Genomic DNA, 19,088 nt, shown 5'->3' with positions numbered 1-19,088 from the left:
GACACTGAAAACTACTTCTTGGGGGAAAAGAGACACCATGACCTAATAGGGAGGGGAAAGAAAAAGTGGAGGGAAGCCAGGTAAGTGTAACAAAAGCAAGAGCTGCTGGTGAACCAAGCTGATTGAACAGTCTTCACACATATTTCACTTGATCATTTTCATCAGTATCATCAAATAACTTATTCAACAAATAGCTTTTTCTGGTATGCAATCAGCCATACCCGTAAGTCACATTTATTTTTTTTCAGTACATTATCTTGTTTGACAATATATTACAGTTAAATATAGTTCACACTAAACAGCACACAAATGTGCCTTTAAATTGCAGGAAGTGTGTTCTGATTGAGGGTGGGGTTGAGGGAAGGATGGCATATCAGTAGTATTTTTCACCCAGGTTAAAGGCTTGGACCTTGGTTGTCAATTAAATTTCTCAAACTCCGATTTATAATAATTGAAAAACATTGATGCAATGCAGTTCTATTTTTGTATTAATTTAATTATGTTGATAAGAGTGACAGTAACAACATGTACAAAAATAAAAGCTGTACATATAATTGATTTAGCTGAATCTTATTTCAAAACTGTGATGAAGGGGTGTGTGAAACTTTCTGAACCTAGCTTCCTTGTGAATTAGAACACTTTTCTAATGTCAGTCAGTCTCTGAAATGTGGCCTGTATGTAAGAGTTACTCTTTACATGAAGTGGGTCAGATTTTTTTATTTCAGTTCAGAACTCAAAGTGCTTTATGAAACGTCTTTTACCAACTTTACTAGTAGAGGATCTTGTCTATAGAAAATACATATAAACTGGTTCAATAAAACAGGTTTGTTTGTATTAGTCTGGTGAAAAGCTTTGTTGATCTTTTGCTATTTCTATTTTAATTGAAGACACTCTGTGCACTTTCTGCTCAGAAGAATCCCATGAAAAAAAGTGGATTATTTGAGACTACAAATGCAAGAAAGGTAAAGCCAAAGCATTTGCTACTAGACCAGTTACAACTGCATTCAAGTTGAACATGTTTTCTCTACTCCCTGGTGCTTAAAACTTTGGGCCTGTTTTTTACCTTTTACTTGCACTGGATTTACTTGAATGTAATGCTGTTGACTTCAGTGAAGTTATTCCTGAATTATATTAGTACAGCTGATAGCAGAATCAGCCCTGTAGGGTTAAGACCAAGTTGAAAGTGGTGCAAAACCACACAGGTTAAGTAAGTGTGTGTAAAAATTCTTTTGACACTTTTATTTGTCTTTCTTATGTGGCTCTTCTTCTTTCATCTTGGATGCCTAGTATTTCCATAATTATCTGCACTTTAAAAAAAATAAAGTTTTTTTTCCCCATACTGTTTTATTCCTTTGATCTATTGATCTGGAAAGGGCTATAAGGCTCACTGTTTCTGCCCTTTTGTTGTGCTATTTTGGCTGAGGTTGGAATCTTTGTCAGCTAATTATTTCACTCCCTTTTTCCAGTCCTATTTATACCTCTTAGAGGGACACTGTCAGCTTGAAAAAAATCTCACTTCTGTCTGAAAACTTTTTACCTGCTATTATTGTAGTTAGCACCAAAGGTTATTATAGCAAAATATGAGATCTTTCTTCTAGCTTGATTACTTTGTGCATTTGACAGCACTTGGTGTACAGTCTTTTTCACTATTTCCTTGGATAGCTAGTCAGGTTCTGCTGTTTGTGTGGGTTTTTCATACAGCATCAGGGGAAAGAAAAAAGGTAAGAAAATGTGATTTTTAAAATCACAGAATTGTCAAGGGGACTCAGGGGCAGGTGTAGTCCAGTAACTGAAATGACTGTACATTGAATTCGTTTTTCTAAATGGACTAGATTTCACGTAGACAGTAGTACTTTAAAATTACTAAGAGGGTCTGGTTCTCCAGAACTCTGCACTGTGAATAGTGATTTACACCTGTGTAAAGTTCCTATAAAACAATAACAAATCAGAATGGTAGCAGTTTACAGCCACAATAAAGCAGTTATAAGGACTTCCACAAGGAATATCCAGGAGCCTTTGGTGCCTGAAGCATGTTGGGTGCAGATTGAGATGAGGTGGTCATGACTCCAGCTGTTCTTGGGTGGCACAGCTCCTGTAGGGGCCATTGCAGTGGTGATGCAAGTTAGGGCAACCCTTAAGGCTGCTCTAAACTGTGCTTGACTTGATCTAACCCCCAACAACCCCAGAATAGGGAAGGTGCATTGGCTTCCCCCAGACTGAGCACTAGCACGGGGATGAATTGGAGCTAATGCTTTGAGAACTATGGATGGAAAGCACTGTATAAGAGTTAGATGTCATTATTATGACTATGAATGGGTGTAAATGATTACACAAGGTGCAAAGTAATTGAGAATCAGGCCATAATTTTTAAAACTTGAAATGTAACTGTAAGTAGAGAGAGTCTGCCAATGAGAATTTCAACCTGGTAAGTAGATTATCTATCAATATATTGTGGAATTCAGTGCCGGTACTATATAAATAATAAATCTAGGGAAGAATTCTGTACCTGCCAAATCCTGCATTTCTTAGTCATTCCTTACTACAGCGAAATTCCCATTAACTTCATGGTAGGCAGAGTGGTTTAGTGGTCAGAGCCCTAGCTGGAGAACCAGGAGAGCTGGAGTGGTATTTTCAAAAGCGCTTAAATGATTTATGATTACAAGTCACTTAGGAATTTCTGAAATTTCTATAACTTAGTTTTATTCTTGGTCCAGATATAGGGTGACCAGATAGCAAGTGTAAAAAATCAGGATGGGGATGGGGGGTAATAAGCACTTATGTAAGACAAAGCCCCAAATATCGGGACAGTCCCTATAAAATTGGGACATCTGGTCACCCTATCCAGTTACTAACTTGGTGTGTAAATTTGAGCAAGTCACTCAGCTTCCCTGTGCATCAGTTTCCTTATATATAATAATGCTTACTTTGCTTAATTAAATACTTTGAGATTTATGAATGCTAAAGGCTTCACATCATGGTAGTAACCTCCTTTGGAATATCTCCATAATTCAGTACTTGGAGATCTTATTTATTGTTCTGTGCTTACAAATGGAGATTGGAGGAGAATGCAAGAATGCAACAAAAAAATTAACTACCAGTTAACTATGCTTTGATGATATCTTGAAACAATCATGCTGTTTTGTTTCTTTAGATATAGTACAGTTGACTTAACTATTATTTTTTGAGAAAGTAATACAATTAAAAATGGGTCCCACAGCTGCAGACTTCCTTTCCTCCTATTCACTTCAGTCTCAGTACCCCCTCCAGATCTATGTACAAAAGCTGCAAGGATCATGTATCAAACCTAGATGTTTCCAGAGACATCCGGGGGCAGAAAATCAACCTGCCTCAGGTGGAGAAGCCATCGGAGAAAATTTCAGCACCCATCCAGTCTGTTATTGCTGTGGATAAAAGTAAAGTAACAACAGACCACAGTCGATACTTCAGGGCTCGCTCAAACACTTTAGTAGTGCCTTTTCATAGTACTAGAGAGATTAAACTGGAAAACAAATCCACGTTAGATTTGCCATCTTCAAAGATAGCATCAGAAGGACTGTCAGCCGAGACACACAAAGTTCCAGAGTGTCCAAATTGCAAAAAGGAAAGGAAGCTCCAAAATGAGTACGACAAGTTCATTTTGCAGTCCAAGAGGGACAAGGAGGCCTTGCAGAAGACGATTGTGAAGCTAGAAGCTGAGCTGAAAAGATATGAAGAGCATAATAAACCAGCTCAAGGACAAGAGAGTGAAGTAACCTGCTCTGTGGTAAGTCAAAGATACCTGCCTTTTAATATGACTTCAGAGGAGTGTGCTTCTGTTATTTCCTGTGCTGCATATCAGTGTGCATATGTAGATTAGAGGGCATTGCAAGGAAGGAGGGAACTTTAAACAGAACCAACACTATTCAGTTCCAGATGGAATCATTCATCTTTTCTAATTATGTCTGGTTGCTATCTACTTTTTTGCTGTAATCAGACATGAGATGAGGTGGCTGAAACCTAAGTAATGGAAATGTGTGGATTTAAAAAAAGAGAGAATATAACCCTCCGCCTACTCCCCACAGTTTTCCAGTATTTTCACTTTTGGTGGCATTAGTGTTAATGACATGTTAGAGGTAACGACATGACATGGTATGGGATGTTTATTATACAGCATTTTAAGTGCCCCAAAATAATAATGAATATTTTGCTGAGGTCTTTGGATACTCATTGGAGGGAGCCCTGTTTTAATGAAACAATGACTGAAAAATAAATGTTCATGTTTGGTCTTTACACGGTAAAGAACTCTGCAAGCCAACCTGATCCTTGGTGTAATTCCATCATGTCTATATTGTACTGCAAAATCCACTTTAAAATAAAGCAGACTTGCCTCTAGAATAAGGTGCTACTCAGTATGGTGGCGGAATCTGACTCTAAATGTTTGAAGTAGAAGAGAACTTCCGCTATTGAATATTGAAAACTATGCTGTCCCATAGCACAACTTTAACCTTTTGTAATCCTGTTTTTAAGAAGTTTTTTTCACTTCCTCACCCCTTTAGAACTTCAGCAATAATCAGAACTCTCCTTTTCTGAACACCTATGGATTTACCCTTACAGAATGTTCCTGGAGAACTTAAGAGAATAGAGCCTCAGTTCAGTGAGGTACTAAACCTAATCCTAAGCATTCAAATAGTCCCACTGAAGTCACATGCTTAAAAGTTAGATATGCGCTTAAGTACCTTGAGGAACTGGGACCTAAACCAACAGGCTACTGTAGAACTGTAATAAGGTTAGTATTTTAAGTTCTGTAGAATGAATAGAGAATTCTATCCTTTCTTAGGTTTTTTTGAACCACCCTATAGACTTCTACAGCAGGGATAGAATTCTTTATTGAACTCTACAGTATGTTTCAATTTCCATAAGAATGTTATCATTTTCTGTTTAAAAATCAATAAGATAGAGAACTGTTCCATAAGGGATTTTTTATAGTGGGTTTTCCCCTAAGGCTTTTTTTTTTCTTTCATATTTTTAATGCCTAGGCTCTGATCTTGCTAACAGCTATTCACATGCTTGACGTTACACAAGTTGTCCTGTTGAAGTCAGTGCAACTACTCCCATGTGTAAAGTCAAGCATGTAACTGGAAGATCAGGATCTAAGTGTCTCCTCCTAAATAAATGGCTGGTTAGCAACTCTCTGCCTTATGTAGGTTTATATTTTATCTCTGAATTGACTTGTTTGTCCTGGGTGTGACCAACCACTGCACAAGTTATGCTGGTGTGCAACAGCCAGAATCCATGAAAACAATAGCAACTTGGAATTATAAGTATTAACAAGATCCTCTTTTTTGTCATATGAAAACTAGAAATATAATGTGCATGGCCTCTATAAAATGTGCATTGACTCTTGCACCAACTTAATTTTTCCTTTTATTAAATCAGGAAGAACAGCAGCACCTGAGAGGGGAAGTTTCCCTTCTTGATGGTTTGGTAGGAATGTGTAAAAATGAACTAGCATATATGAGAAGCAGATCAGACCTGAACAAACTGGAAGAGGAGAGCAAAGGGAAGCAGCAACAAACGGTAAAAGTCAGTTTCACTTTTTGTTTTTGTTGTTTTTCCTGCAAAGTACTTCTGAGGTCTCAAGAATTGGGAGTATCTTTATGAAGCACTTTTTAAAAAGATCACACTGAATAGCAGAACTGCTTGAGAGATAAAAACACAGACGTCCCAATGGGTCAAGTTTTAAATATCAACTAGAAACCGAATCAGTAGAGAAAGAACTTAGTGAAGCCTGCAGAATCCAGTTTCATCAAGGATATTACCTGTACTGGGCTGTCTCCAAGAACAAGACTTGTTGTAGTCTAGGAAGGATAAACATTCTTATAAATCAGACTTTTCTTTCCATATGTGTTTTCTCCTTCCCTCCTTACCTGCATTGAAGAAAGCCTGAAATATGGTTGAATCTACTGAATTAGAAAAAAGTTGCAAAGTGTTATCTACCTGCTGCCATACACCTGAAATTTCATGAATTAACTTGTCTTGCCGGTTTGTCAACATGCAGTGTGACAGTTTTTCATCCATGATTGCAACTGCAGTCTGGAAATAGTCTGATTTACTATTAGTTTTAGTGCAGAAGAGATAAGAGATCCATTTAAATCTGAAGGGAAACACAGGTAGACTTGTACAAATGAAGGACTTGACCTGAAGTATCAGAAATATAACATGGAAAATGTCCTGTTAGATAATGTTGCTTTTCCTTTGGATTGAAAATGATGGGTACTGACAGTGCTAATTTTATTTACGTTTAATTTATAAATGTTATTTACAAATTTAAATATTCCCTGCAACATTATGCTTATTTAGCTTTTCACAAGCACACAAAGTGTAAATACAGGATCCAACCTTAATTGATTTTGGTAGGAATATAAAGCACTAAGCACAGCTCAGCAGTGGTTGGCATGACATGGGAGAGGGGAAATCAAAGGAGCTTTGTACACCCTAGCTGCTGGAGACGTATCAGTCAAATCCTGTGCAAATAACCCCAACATCCTGATCCTGCAAAGACTTGCACATGTGCATAATCTTACACTATACATTGTACTGTTAAAGCAATGGAACTACTCACAGTGCATGAAGGTGTAAATCTTTGCAGGATTGGGGCCCAAATTGGCACACCAAAAAAAAAAAAAAATCAACTAAATTTAACAATTGTAGAACCAATCTTCTCTAAGCATTATGTAACTGGTTCTTTTTGCAAAAATAAGTAAATAACTGCAGAGTAAAATAGTGTTATTGTAACTATATTAGAACCTCAGAGTTACGAACACCAGAGTTATGAACTGACGGGTCAACCACAAACCTCATTTGGAACCTGAAGTACACAATCAGGCAGCAGCAGAGACAAAAAAAGCAAATGCAGTACAGTACTGTTTTAAATGTAAACTACTAAAAGAATAAAGGGGAAATTTAAAAATAAATTTGATAAAGTAAGGAAAGTGTTTCTGTGCTTGTTTCATTTAAATTAAGATGGTTAAAAGCAGCATTTTTCTTCTGCGTAGTAAAGTTTCAAAGCTGTATTAAGTCAATGCTCAATTGTAAACTATTGAAAGAATAACCATAATGTTTTGTTCAGAGTTATGAACATTTCAGAGTTCCAAACAACCTCCATTCTTGAGGTGTTCATAACTCTGAGGTTCTACTGTAAGTAACAGAGTCCTTTCACATCCTTCTGCTTTCAGACTATCTTCTGTCTAATAGTTGGGGAATAGTTCTTAAAAGATCCAACACTTTCAGTAGAAACCACTATTAATCATGCAGGAAACAGTTTTTACTCCCCCATTCAGGGATCTTTGTTTTGCATCCCTGAATATCTGCATCAAACATTCAAGATCTGGGAAGATAAAATTCCCCATCTAGGATGAAGTTTTCCTTGAATAGGGTTGGTCCAGAACTTGCTCCTGTTCTCATTTTCTTATCTTATTTTCTTTGAATTGTTCAATATTAATGATTTAAGTTACTTATTGGTGAAAGAATTCCTGGAGAACTCTGTTTAGTTGTATTTTTAAAATCTGTTAGGGAGCAAACAATAGGTACTCTCTTTCATGGAATGTGTGTGTAAATTGAAAGTATTTTAAAAATAAGTGTTTTAATAGTTATATGGTTTATTCATTACCTTATTATATAAGGCCTGCTTGCCATCCAGTGCCTTTTTCAAATTCACTCATTTAAAAAAAATTTTTTTAAATACACAAAATTAAAATATGTTATGACCGTCAACTTCTTTCCTCTCAACACACTCATCCTTGGGCACATATTAGCAGTTAGGAGATTCTGCTCGCTGTTTTCTATCTGGTGCTATAAGCAGATTGCCATCTGCTGGATGCAGTGAACAATATACTGGCTTTATTATGCTTGTTGTCTGTGATTGTTTCTATTTCTTGATACACTTTCAAAATTTGAAAGTGAACTTACTGCTCCTGAAAGATACCTGAGAGGGGTCTCTGGAGAGTGAAGTCCACATGTAACCCACTAACTAGTGGGTTACACACGAAACAGATATAGCACAGACAGTGACAGGAGAGTCTGTCCTATGCTGCTCTGCCAGTCTGTTCCAGCCCTGCTCTAGAGCAGGGGTCTCAAACACAGATGACCCTGAGGGCCGCATGAGGACTAGTGCATTGGCCTGAGGGCCGCATCACTGACACCCCCCGACACTGCCTCTGGCCCCGCCCCCACTCCACCCCTTCCAATTAGGCCCCGCCCATGCCCCACCTCTTCCCACCCTTTCCCTGCCCCATTCCAATCCCTTCCCTGAAGTCCCCACCCCAACACTGCCCCCAGGGGGTGCAGATAGGGTGCAGGGTGCAGCGGGGGTTGAGGGCAGGGAGCTGAGGTTCAGGAGGTGTGCAGGGTGTTCAGGGCAGGGAGTTGGGGTGTGGGATGTGGCAGGGGGCTCAGGGCAGGGAGTTGGGGGTGCAGGAGGGGTTCAGGGTATGAGCTCCAGCCTGGTGCCACTTACCTAGAGCGGCTCCGGGGTGGCAGTGGCGCTCACTGGGGCCAGGGCAGGCTCCCTGGCCTGCCTTGGCCCCTGGCTCCAAGCTGCTCCGTTCCAGGAAGCAGCTGGAACCGTGTCCCTGCAGCCCCTGGGGGAGAGGGAGGGGCTCAGGGTTCCCTGCTTGTGCTGCTCTTGCCCCTCCTCCAGGTACCTCCCACGAAGCTCCCATTGGCCGCAGTTCCCTGTTCCCGGCCAATGGGAGCTGCGGGGGCCAGTGCCTGGAAGGAGGCCATGCCGGAGCCCTGTGCCTCCTTCCCCCTCCCGCCCGGCTCTAAGGGGCGTGCTGCCGGCTGCTTCAGAGAGCAGTGCGGGGCTTGCAGCGTCAGGAGGCAATCCCACGGGTAGGCAGAGGGGCGGGGGAGTGCGGGGAGTGGCGGGAGGGGGGAGCAGGGAGCTTGGCGGGCCACACATAAGAGCCCTGTGGGCCGCATGCGGCCCGCGGCCCACATGTTTGAGACCCCTGCTCTAGAGGGACCAGCACTGGGGCTGACAGGTAGTTTAAACTCCATGCCTATTCAGACCTTGTGTACTTTGCTTATACTGTCCACAAGGTGTGATGTGGAACCTACCCACTGGCTAACTTCGTATAAGCCACCATTAATGACAGAAATATAAATGTTGGTTCCTTCTTGTCCCGTGAGGAAGCTACAGTCCTGATTTTTCTGGACAGTGGAGGGAAATTACATTGTTTTTAGCTATTTGAACAATAATTCCAATAACATGTTTTTGCGTGTGTAGACCACTTTCCATACAAGGATCTCAAAGTATACTAGAGAGGTGGGTAAATTTTGTTTCCATTTTATAGAGGGAGAAACAAAGACAGAGAAGTGGTCACTTACCTGAAGTCTCATAGTGGGTCAAGAAGAGAATCCAGAGCGCCTAATTCCTAGTCAAATGTGCTAAGGACTGATCCAAAGCCCATGGAAGTCAGATCCACAAAAGGACTTAGATGTTGCAATGCTCAGTGTTGCAGTTCCTAACTTTTAGGTGCCTTGAAAATCACAGGATCCGCACAGCCTAAGTTAAGTAATGAATGGAGAGAGATGGATGCCTAAGAACAGGATCCACAAAAGCTAGCATCCTGAGGAGCTGCTTCAGCTAGCCAGGCAAGGAGGCTGTAACGACATTGGGGTTCATTAACTAACAAACCAGAGAATGAGAAAGGAATAAAACTTTAATAAAACAAACTGGAAAGCATCTCTGATGAACTGCTGCACGCAGCCATGCACTGTTCCCAACCCCTACTTCAAGGGCACATCTCCAAATTCTTAATACTCACAACACAGTCCCTTATGAGGAAGCATCTCCAAATCAGTCGTTCATAAGCACATCTCTACTGGGGGTGTGTTCTAAGCCCCATCCCTCTCACAGTTTTAGGCCGAGTGGTGCTTATCACTGCTTGTGATCTGCAGCCAGGAACTCCTCTCCTGGAATTAGGTGGTGCAGGGTTTAGGTACCTAAATCTGGGGTTTAAGCATCTAAGTCCCTTTGGATCTGGGCCTGGGTTTTGGCATTGACTTCCATGGCCTCTGGATTTCAAGCCCCTAATGACTATTCAATGCTAAACTGCTTTCAGGAATAAACTGATGTATCAGAGAAGGGGGAAAAAAACAAAAAATAATCTTTATTTAAAGGAGACCAGTATGTCCTGTTCTGCAGTTTTTAGAACTGACACAAAGCCAGGGGTAAATTGGGCCAACTCACAGCAATTCAGCAAGCCCAAGTACTTTTTTGTGATAGCTTAGATTCTGGAGCATTAGATGTCACCTTTCATTTGAAAATTAAGGGGTTAATTCTCCACAGTGTCCAAGTAGAGGGCTTCCTGATGTTGAGCTGCAGGGGAGCAGCTCTAATGTATGCCCGTGGAGAATCAAGCAAAGCAAAGCTCCATGTTGCCATGTCTCCTTCTCACCCTCTTTGTCAGGATCCTGACAAGGGCATTCCGAACCAAGGGTCAGGGCAGGGTCAGACCTGAGGCTGGGAGTAATGGAGGAGTTCTCATAGTCAGGTTCCAGACTAGGGTCAATACCAAGGGTCAGAGTCCGAGTCAGGATTCAGGTTCCAGATCAGGAGGCAAAGTCCAGATCAAGCCCTGGTCAAAACCAGGAATTCAAGAGCAGGAATGGTTCTAGCAGCTACATGAGATCCACACTATTACCTGGATGTCCCTTTGGGTTTATGTAGGGTAGGGAGCCAATCAGAAGCCATGAGGCTGCTGGCTGTCAGACCTCTTGAGGTGGGACTTTCCACGGTCTGTGTCCACAGAGGGTCATTGCTAATAAAGCAACAACAGGTTATGGATGGCACCATAGTGCTGTCTGCTACCTGGTAACTTTACAGGCCTGGGTTCTAGACTTGCTGCACACCTTAAACTCTCATACCAGGAGTTGGGGAACAGACGGTAGATGAACTGCCTCTGCCAGTAGTAATTCCCTCGTACACAGGGGGAATGCTCCATTGAGTATCTCCAGCTGCTTTAAGTGCATGTTATCCTGTTTATGCAGCACAGAGTGGCCTTAGCAAACCAGAAAATCTAGCCCTCATGGTTTCAGAGAACCTGTTGACACAGAGCCTCCAGGCAGCCTGAAACGATAGTTCTGAGAAATGTGAATAACTGCCATTCATCTCTGTGAGGTGTTGATTCTGAAGCCTAATTATACATACAGTATCAATATTAATTATTTCCAGTGCTTAATTTATAATGAAAGCGGGGCTGGGGCTAGAGCCGTTTTTTTACATTCATAACTGATGCAGCAAGCCCAGAGGTGCCAGGGCTAGGAACTGCCAAGCCCAGAGGTGCCAGGGCTATGAACTGCCAATCTACAGGTTCTGGGGCTCAGCCCTGGCAAGCCCAGGCACAAATTAAGCACTGATTCTTTCACAGCTGATCAAGCTGGTGGACAATCATAGTATGTAGATCTGCACAATCTATTGTGAATGGCATCTCATTTTTGTACCGTGAGAGGATAGAGTTCAGTTTGTGGGTAGAGTTTGGAAGAGCACCTTTACTATTTTTGTCTTATTTGATTCCTACTCAAAACTGTTCCTAACAGAAGAAAAGGATAAGGCTTTTAAAAATATTCAAATAAACATTCAGAAACAATCCAACACCCCCAGGCAATACAAACAATGCACGTTACTGAGTGTTTTAAACCTCAGATAGGATTCCCATTTTTGCTCACCATTTTAGGAGAACCTCTTACTCTGTAAATAGCTTTTTCCAATGGTAAATAGGCATCAAGGGCATTAATCCGTTTGCCTACTGACTGAATTGAGGCTTTCCCCCAGTAATGAAAAATACAACTCCTGGTTCCTGATAAGATGGCTTTATATGACCAGTACATCTGACTTTATATATGATTAAGCCAAGTCCTGAGACATCATTAAATATGCAAACCTGAGGATGAAGAAAACCCTGCCCATCCACAGTGCCATCAGTGTACAGCCATTACAGTCTAGAGCTCTGGAACAGCAGAGACGACATGACTAAATGCTTACAATAGAAAGAAGGAATTAAAGTGCAGCTGCACTCGAGTTTTAACTGGCCCTCACATCTCATGAAAAGGATGGTCTGGATGAGTGTGTGGCCAGTCTTGGTCTTTTGGAACATACATAAATTTTTATGTTTGCAATGAAAAGGAGGTGGAAGATGGAAGCAGATTTGCCTGCTCAGGTAGCCTCTTACCTGATTGCAGGGTATGGAGTTGCAGTGGCTGCCCATAGAGCAGTGGTGGGCAACCTGTGGTCCGCGGGCCACATGCAGCCCGTCAGGGTAGTCCGCTGGCAGGCTGCCAGACTGTTTACATTTGCAGAGCCGCCTGCAGCTCCCAGTGGCTATGGCTCACCGTTCCTGGCCAATGGGAGCTGCGAGAAGCAGTGCAGGCCGCAGGGACATGCTGGCCGCCACTTCCCGCAGCTCCCATTGGCCGGAAACGGCAAATCCCGGCCACTGGGAGCTGAGGCTGGCCGTGCAAATGTAAACAAACTGTCTGGTGGCCCATCAGCGGACTACCCTGATGGGCTGCGTAAGGCCCGTGGGCCGCAGGTTGCCCACCACTGCCATAGAGGCTTCAGCAGATGATTTGGGAGATGGGAAGAAAGATGCACCTGTTAACTCCTCCCCTCCCCAATTCCAGGATATTGTAGTGCAGTATTGGCAAAGTCTGAGGAGAAATGCCCTCCCTCAGGGGAAGCACATCAAGGGAACTAGGAAAGAGTAGTTGGTGGCCTTCACTCAAGGGATCTGGATAGCCTGGGGTAATGGAGGTCGGGTGGGGAGACCTTCTCCCAGGTACAGTATACACTGTGAGGAAAGTAGACGTAACATACTGTACAACTGAAAAGGAATAAAAGTCTTCAGCCTTACCTGGAAGGACATACTCTGCCATATGTTATATCCATCAGCGTCCTTCTTCAGAATATGCTGTGTACTGGACTCAGCAGGTCAAAGATATTAACAAAGCTGAACAAGGGACTCAGGTATAGGATTCCATTAGCTGTCTGAGGACAGAGGATTTGTTCAAGAGGTCTTATCTGTTGTCTACAACAGTGGTTTTCAAACTTTTTCTTGTGACCCAGTTGAAGAAAATTGTTGATGCCTGCGACCCAACGGAGCTGGGGATGAGGGGTTTGGGGTGTGGGAGGGGCTCAGGGCTGGGGCAGAGGGTTGGGTTGAGGGCTGTGGGGTGGGGCTGGGAATGAGGGGTTCAGGATGTGGGAGGGGGCTCTGGGCTGGGGACAGTGGTTGGGGTATGGGAGGGGAGCTGGGATGGGGCTGGGATGAGGAGTTTGGGGTGCAGGAAGGGGCTCCAGGTTAAGGGGGGATCAGGGATGGGGCAGGGGATTGGGGCATGGGGTTGGGAGCTTACCTCGGGCAGCTCCCGGTCAGTGGCACAGCGGGGCCCCGTGTCCCCCCGCCAGGAGCTGGACCTGCTGCTGGCCGCTTCTGGGGCGCAGTACGGTGTCAGAACAGGTAGGGACTAACCTGCCTTAGCCGGGCAGCACTGCCTATAGGACTTTTAACGGCCTGGTCGGTGGTGCTGACCAGAGCTGCCGTGACCCAGTACTGGGTCGTGACCCGCAGTTTGAAAACCACTGGTCTACAAGATACTGTCCAGTTTTAATGTGCAATGAGTAGTCTGTTTCTAGTGCTAGCAGTGATTGCTGATGTGTTGCTGTGAAAAGTGCCTCTATATAACATTAATCTTGAGGGTATAAAGATTTCTTGAGGGATGACCAGAGTCATGAGATATCTGATTTTGAGACAATTAACACACAGTAACACTCTTAAAAATTACCTGTAAGGGAGGGTGGGGAAATGGTGTTTTACACTCGTGTTTTTATTGATTTATTTTTGGTTTATTTATGGTGTAGCACCAATGGCCTGAAAAATTAGTACACCTTTTTTTCTTCTTCTTGGAAAAGTCAGGAATATAAAGTCTCAAGTTCCTTTGTTTTGCTAGCTGTCTCCTTGAAGAATGAAAGAAGTGAAATGTGATCTTTCTCAGTCCTGAATCTAAGACAGGGGTTCTCACAACAAATTTTTGGTGGCCTCAGAGTGTGGCCACCAATTCTTGTTGGTGGCCGCACTGACACTTTTTCCTAAAATACTTTATTGGCGTTGGGAAAAACAAATAAATATGCATATATACACATCCAGATCATTGTAATTTATTTATGTAGGGTTTTTTTTGTGGACTCAATAATAAAAATAATGCTGTGAAAAATGATATTTGTATGTTTGTTAATATCACTTTTCACAGCAAATCTGGCAAGTTACGACCTGGATGGAGGAGTCGAGGGAAAGGCAGCGGGGGCCAGGGAGGATGGATGGAGGGGTGGAGGGTGAGACAGCAAAGGCCGGAGATGTGGGTCGGCACCTGGGGCTGGGAGTTGGCGCCCTGGGCCAGCACCCACTAGATCCCAGGGTCAGCATCCACATTTGCATGGCTGAGGCCGGGGATCACCACCCACTACCATGCAGCCAGGGGTTGGAACCCAGAGCCAGCACCTGCTGCTGTGCGACCGGGGCCAGGGGTTGGCACCCAGAGTTGGCACTTGGGGTATATGCCCACTGCTGCACAGCTGGGGCTAGGAGTCAATGTCCTGGGCCAGCACCTGCCAGAGCCTGCTGCTGCGCAACCGAGACTGGAGGTCGGTGTCCAGGGCCAGCACCTGCCAGTCTGGGGTTGCTGCCTGTTGCTGTGTGACCAGGGCTGGGAATCTGCATCTGGGGCTGGGGATCGGTGCCTATGGCCAGCACCTGCCAGAACCCAGTGTCGATATCCAGGAGCAGTGCCCGGGGTCAGCGGCCAGGGCTGGGGGTCGGAGCACGCAGCGGGGGGTTGGCTGATGCCAGGGTTTGGGACTGGCGCTTGGGGACTGTGCCTGCTGTTGCACGGCCAGGGCTAAGGGTTGGCATCCAGAGCCACCACCCACCAGAGCCCACAGCCAGCACCGGAGATCTGCACCCAGGGCGGGCCGGCAGCCGCTGGAGCTCAGGGTCAGTGCCTGGGACCGGCACCTGGGGTCAGTGACTAGGGCTGGGAGTCAGAGCGCACGGACAGGAGTCAGTGCCTGGGGCCAGCCACCGCTGGCAGGATTGGGGGTCAGCGCCACGCAGCCAGAGCCAGGGATTGGAGCCCACTGCCACGCGGCCTGGGGCTGGAGTCTAAAGCCCCATGGCTGGAGGCCTAGTCTGCTCTGTGCAGATGCAGGTAGGTAGTACTGATGCTGATGTCACATTTTCAAGGTTTCCAGGTTTACTCTGCAACCATAGGCGTTAGAGACTTGAGGTGTAATCCTGGCCCCATTGAAATCAGTGGCAAAACTCTCATTGGCTTCAATGAGACTAGGATTTCCTGCTTATTTTTTAAAATAACTGCTCAGTTTCTGGAGAACAAGGTGGCAGCCTTTAAAAAAAAAAAAGGCAAAGTCATCTGAAACAATGTGACCCAGCCCAATTTGGCCCCTGAATCCACAGAATGGTTAATATCACCCCAAGCCTTCCCCATGCATGGAACTCTTGAGTCTGTAACTAGAGCTGTGACACTTCTTTATGGTTGGGGCAGATCTAGAGGCATGATCTTGTCCCAGGATGTATAAATGCATATTTATTACAAGGAATCAGGGTTTGTTAAACATTTATTTAGAATGAATACAGAATAATAGTAAGTGTGCTCTATGTTTTTTTCTTTTTCCCCAGGATAGTTTGTTAGTTGAAATGGAGGAATTAAAAGCCCAGCTGCAAAGAATTCAGAATAATGAGGAAAAACAAGCCCAGATGACCAAAATGAAGCAAAACAAGTTGGTTCTTGAAATGGAAGAGTTAAAGTCCCAACTTGAAAAAACAAAGGAGCGGGAAAGGCAAAAAGTATCAGTTTTAGAAAATGAGAAGGTGCTTATGAAAGGAAGTGTGTTTGCACTGAATTTGTAAAGGCTGCACTGCATGTTAACACACTGGAGTTTACTTGTCAGTGTCTTTGATAATAGAGTGTGGCAGTATTGGATTGGTAAACAAAAAGCGGCTTGTTGCTTCTTTTTTAGTGGAATACATAAGCAAGGGGTAGGGTTGCCAGGTGTCCGGTTTTTGACCAGAAAACCGGGTCGAAAAGGGACTCTGGCAGCTCCATCAGCACCGCTGATTGGGCCGTTAAAAGTCTGGTCAACAGTGCTGCAGGTCTAAGGCAGACTAGTCCCTACCTGTCCTGGCACCATGCTGTGCCCTGGAAGTAGCCAGCAGGTCTGGCTCCTAGGCAGGGTGGCCACAGGGCTCTTTTTTTTTTTTTTTTTTTTAAATGGAGATACCCCATCTCCTAGAAGTGGAAGGGACCTTGAAAGGTCATTGAGTCCAGCCCCCTGCCTTCACTAGCAGGACCAAGTACTGATTTTGCCCCAGATCCCCAAGTGGCCCCCTCAAGGATTGAACTCACAACCCTGGGTTTAGCAGGCCAATGCTCAAACCACTGAGCTATCCCTCCCCCCAGCTCTGTGTGCTGGCTGCTTCCAGGCGCAGCGTGATACCAGAACAGGCAGGGACCCTGCCTTAGCCCCGCTGCGCCGCTGACCAGGAGCTGCCCGAGGTAAGCCCGTGTCCCAACCCCGAACCCTCTCCCCAAACCCGGAGCCGCCTCCTGCACCACGAACGCCTGATCCCCAGCTCCATCCCAGAGCCCGCACCCCCAGCCCAGAACTCTCACCCCTCCCACACCTCAACCCCCTGCCTCAACCCACAGCCCTCTCCTACATTCTGAATCCTTTGGCCCCACCCCCACCCTCCTGCACCCTAAACCTCCAAGCCCCACCCCAGAGCCCACACCCCCAGCTGGAACCCTCACCCCCTCCCAAACCCCAACTCCCTGCCCCAGCCCGGAGCCCCCTCACACACCCTCAACCCCTCATTTCTGGCCCCACCCCAGAGCCCACACCCCCATTTAGAGCCCTCCCTCCGTCCCTCCCACACCCCCTGCCCCAGCCCAGTGAAAGTGAGTGAAGGTGGGGAAGAGCGAGCCATCGAGGGAGGGAGAATGTAGTGAGCAGGGGGTGGGGCTTCAGGGAAGGGGCGGGGCCAGGGTGTTCGGTTTTGTGCGATGAGAAAGTTGGCAACCCTAGTAAGGGGCCAATCTTGCGTCACTGAAATCTGTTTGTTCTTCCACTGACTTCTGTGATTTGGGATCAGGCCCAAACAGGGAGCTAGCCTGCGATATTGCACAGTAGCTTTCAGGAAGATGGCTATTTACTATTTTTTCAGCTAAGACCAGCTTTGAGGGTTCCTGTTATGGCAGAAGAATGTAGTCAGGGTACAGTCTTTCTTATTCACTATATAGTTAACACGATCACTGGGTTGTTTTCAGTAACTGAGGTTGCATTTGCTCTAAAACTCTGACATGATATACACAAATTAGTGCCTTGCTACTGTGCACCATCCAAAATACTTACAGATTGTACCCAAAGTGAAGAATAAACTCCCAGTGTAAACATCTGAAGAGGCAGTTAAGTTATTGATACATATTAACACCTTTATTAATTATTATTATTATTAGCAGCAGCAGCACAGTGCCTAGGAGTCCTAGTCATGGACCAGGACCCCAATGTGCTAGGAGCTGTACAAACACAGAAGGAAAAGATGGTCGTTGCCTCAAAAGCTCGCAATCTAAATATAAGACAAGATACAACAGATGGATACAGACAGATGGGGGAGGGCAAGTAAACAATGAGACAGTACTGGTCAGCATGAGAGGCAACAGTCTCAGCACACCAGCAGCCTAACCCCTGTAAAGTTTTTTGTAGGTATCATAGCAAAGAGAGTTTTAAGGAAGATTTTGCAAGAGTATAATGTGTTAGTTCTGTGGATGTTTATGGGGAGCTCCTCCCAAGCATGAGGAGCAGCATGGGAGAAAGCACAAAGGAATCTGAAAATTGAACAAGGGAGTGATGAAAGGTCAATCATGGGCTAGTTAGAGGCAGGAGTCAACATTTCAGTACTGAATGGGAGATGACAGGGTAGGGTGGGGATTGGCTGTGAAGGGCCTTGAAAATGAAGACAGCTAGCTTACGTTTGATTCTATAGAGAAGAGGGAGCCAATGAAAGGATGCAAAGGGATGACATGGTAAAGCAATGCACTAGGAAAGGGATCCTTGCAGCAGCATTCTGAATGGACATGAGTGGGGCAAGATTATCAGAGAAAAGGATGTTGCAGTAATTAAGATGCAACATGATGAGAGGCTGGGTGAAAGTTTTAGCTGTGTGGATGGACAGGAAAAATCATATTTTAGAGATGTTATCCAGAAAGAATCTGCAAGACTAAGACATAGCCTGAATGTGAGGTGCTAGAGAGAGGTCTGTGACAAAGATGACACCCAGGTTACAGGCCCGCGTGACAGGCAGGATGATGGTATTGTCCACAGTAATCAAGAAAGGAGGTAGCAGGGAGAGTTTTGGAAGGGGCGATTAAGAGCTCTGTTTTAGCCATGTTGAGCTTGAGCAGACATCCACAAGGAGACGTCAGATATGCAGAGATTTTAGTTTGGACACAAGGAGATGGGTCTAGGGTAGAGAGGTAGATCTGTGAGTAGTCAGCATGGAGCGGTAGTTGAACTTGTGTTTGCAAATGAGATTACCCAGAGATACAGAGCAGTGATACTCAGATCTCAGTGTGTCAAGTATCAGGGGGTAGCCGTGTTAGTCTGTATCTACAAAAACAACAAGGAGTCTGGTGGCACCTTAAAGACTAACAGATTTATTTGGGCATAAGCTTTCGTGAGTAAAAACCTCACTTCTTCGGATGAAGTGAAGTTTTTACTCACGAAAGCTTATGCCCAAATAAATCTGTCAGATCTCAGTGGTTCAGGAGCCAAATTAGCGATCAACATTACCCAAAAGAGCCACAGTTGTGTGAATTCGTTGTTTTATTTATTATAGTACTATATATTCAATAGCTCATGCAAGGAAACATGTGATCATAGTAAAAGCATCCTGCTTGGTTAATAACTTAGATTGGTTAATAGTTAAATCACACTGTGCTTTAATATCATGTGCTGCAAAGAGCCGCGAGAGATA

At 44.5% G+C, this 19,088-nt stretch overlaps 1 protein-coding gene across 14 annotated transcripts in view; it reads left to right on the top strand.

Moving 5' to 3' along the window:
* Positions 1-19,088, top strand: part of LOC128835124 (polyamine-modulated factor 1-binding protein 1-like) — a 99,865-nt gene that overhangs the window by 43,772 nt on the left and 37,005 nt on the right. For 10 of the 14 annotated variants that reach the window (XM_054024528.1, XM_054024521.1, XM_054024522.1 and 7 more), the window contains 4 exons: positions 888-962; positions 3,218-3,763; positions 5,416-5,562; positions 15,735-15,926. In XM_054024528.1, the coding sequence (XP_053880503.1) occupies positions 888-962; positions 3,218-3,763; positions 5,416-5,562; positions 15,735-15,926 (960 nt within the window). The remainder of the gene's footprint in view (positions 1-887; positions 963-3,217; positions 3,764-5,415; positions 5,563-15,734; positions 15,927-19,088) is intronic. The other 4 variants (XM_054024530.1, XM_054024525.1, XM_054024520.1 and 1 more) reach the window with 4 other exon arrangements.

Source organism: Malaclemys terrapin, chromosome 3 (genome assembly GCF_027887155.1).
Source record: "Malaclemys terrapin pileata isolate rMalTer1 chromosome 3, rMalTer1.hap1, whole genome shotgun sequence".
NCBI lineage: Eukaryota > Metazoa > Chordata > Testudines > Emydidae > Malaclemys > Malaclemys terrapin.
Note: the sequence above shows the minus strand (reverse complement) of the source record. Positions and strands in the feature narration are given on the sequence as shown.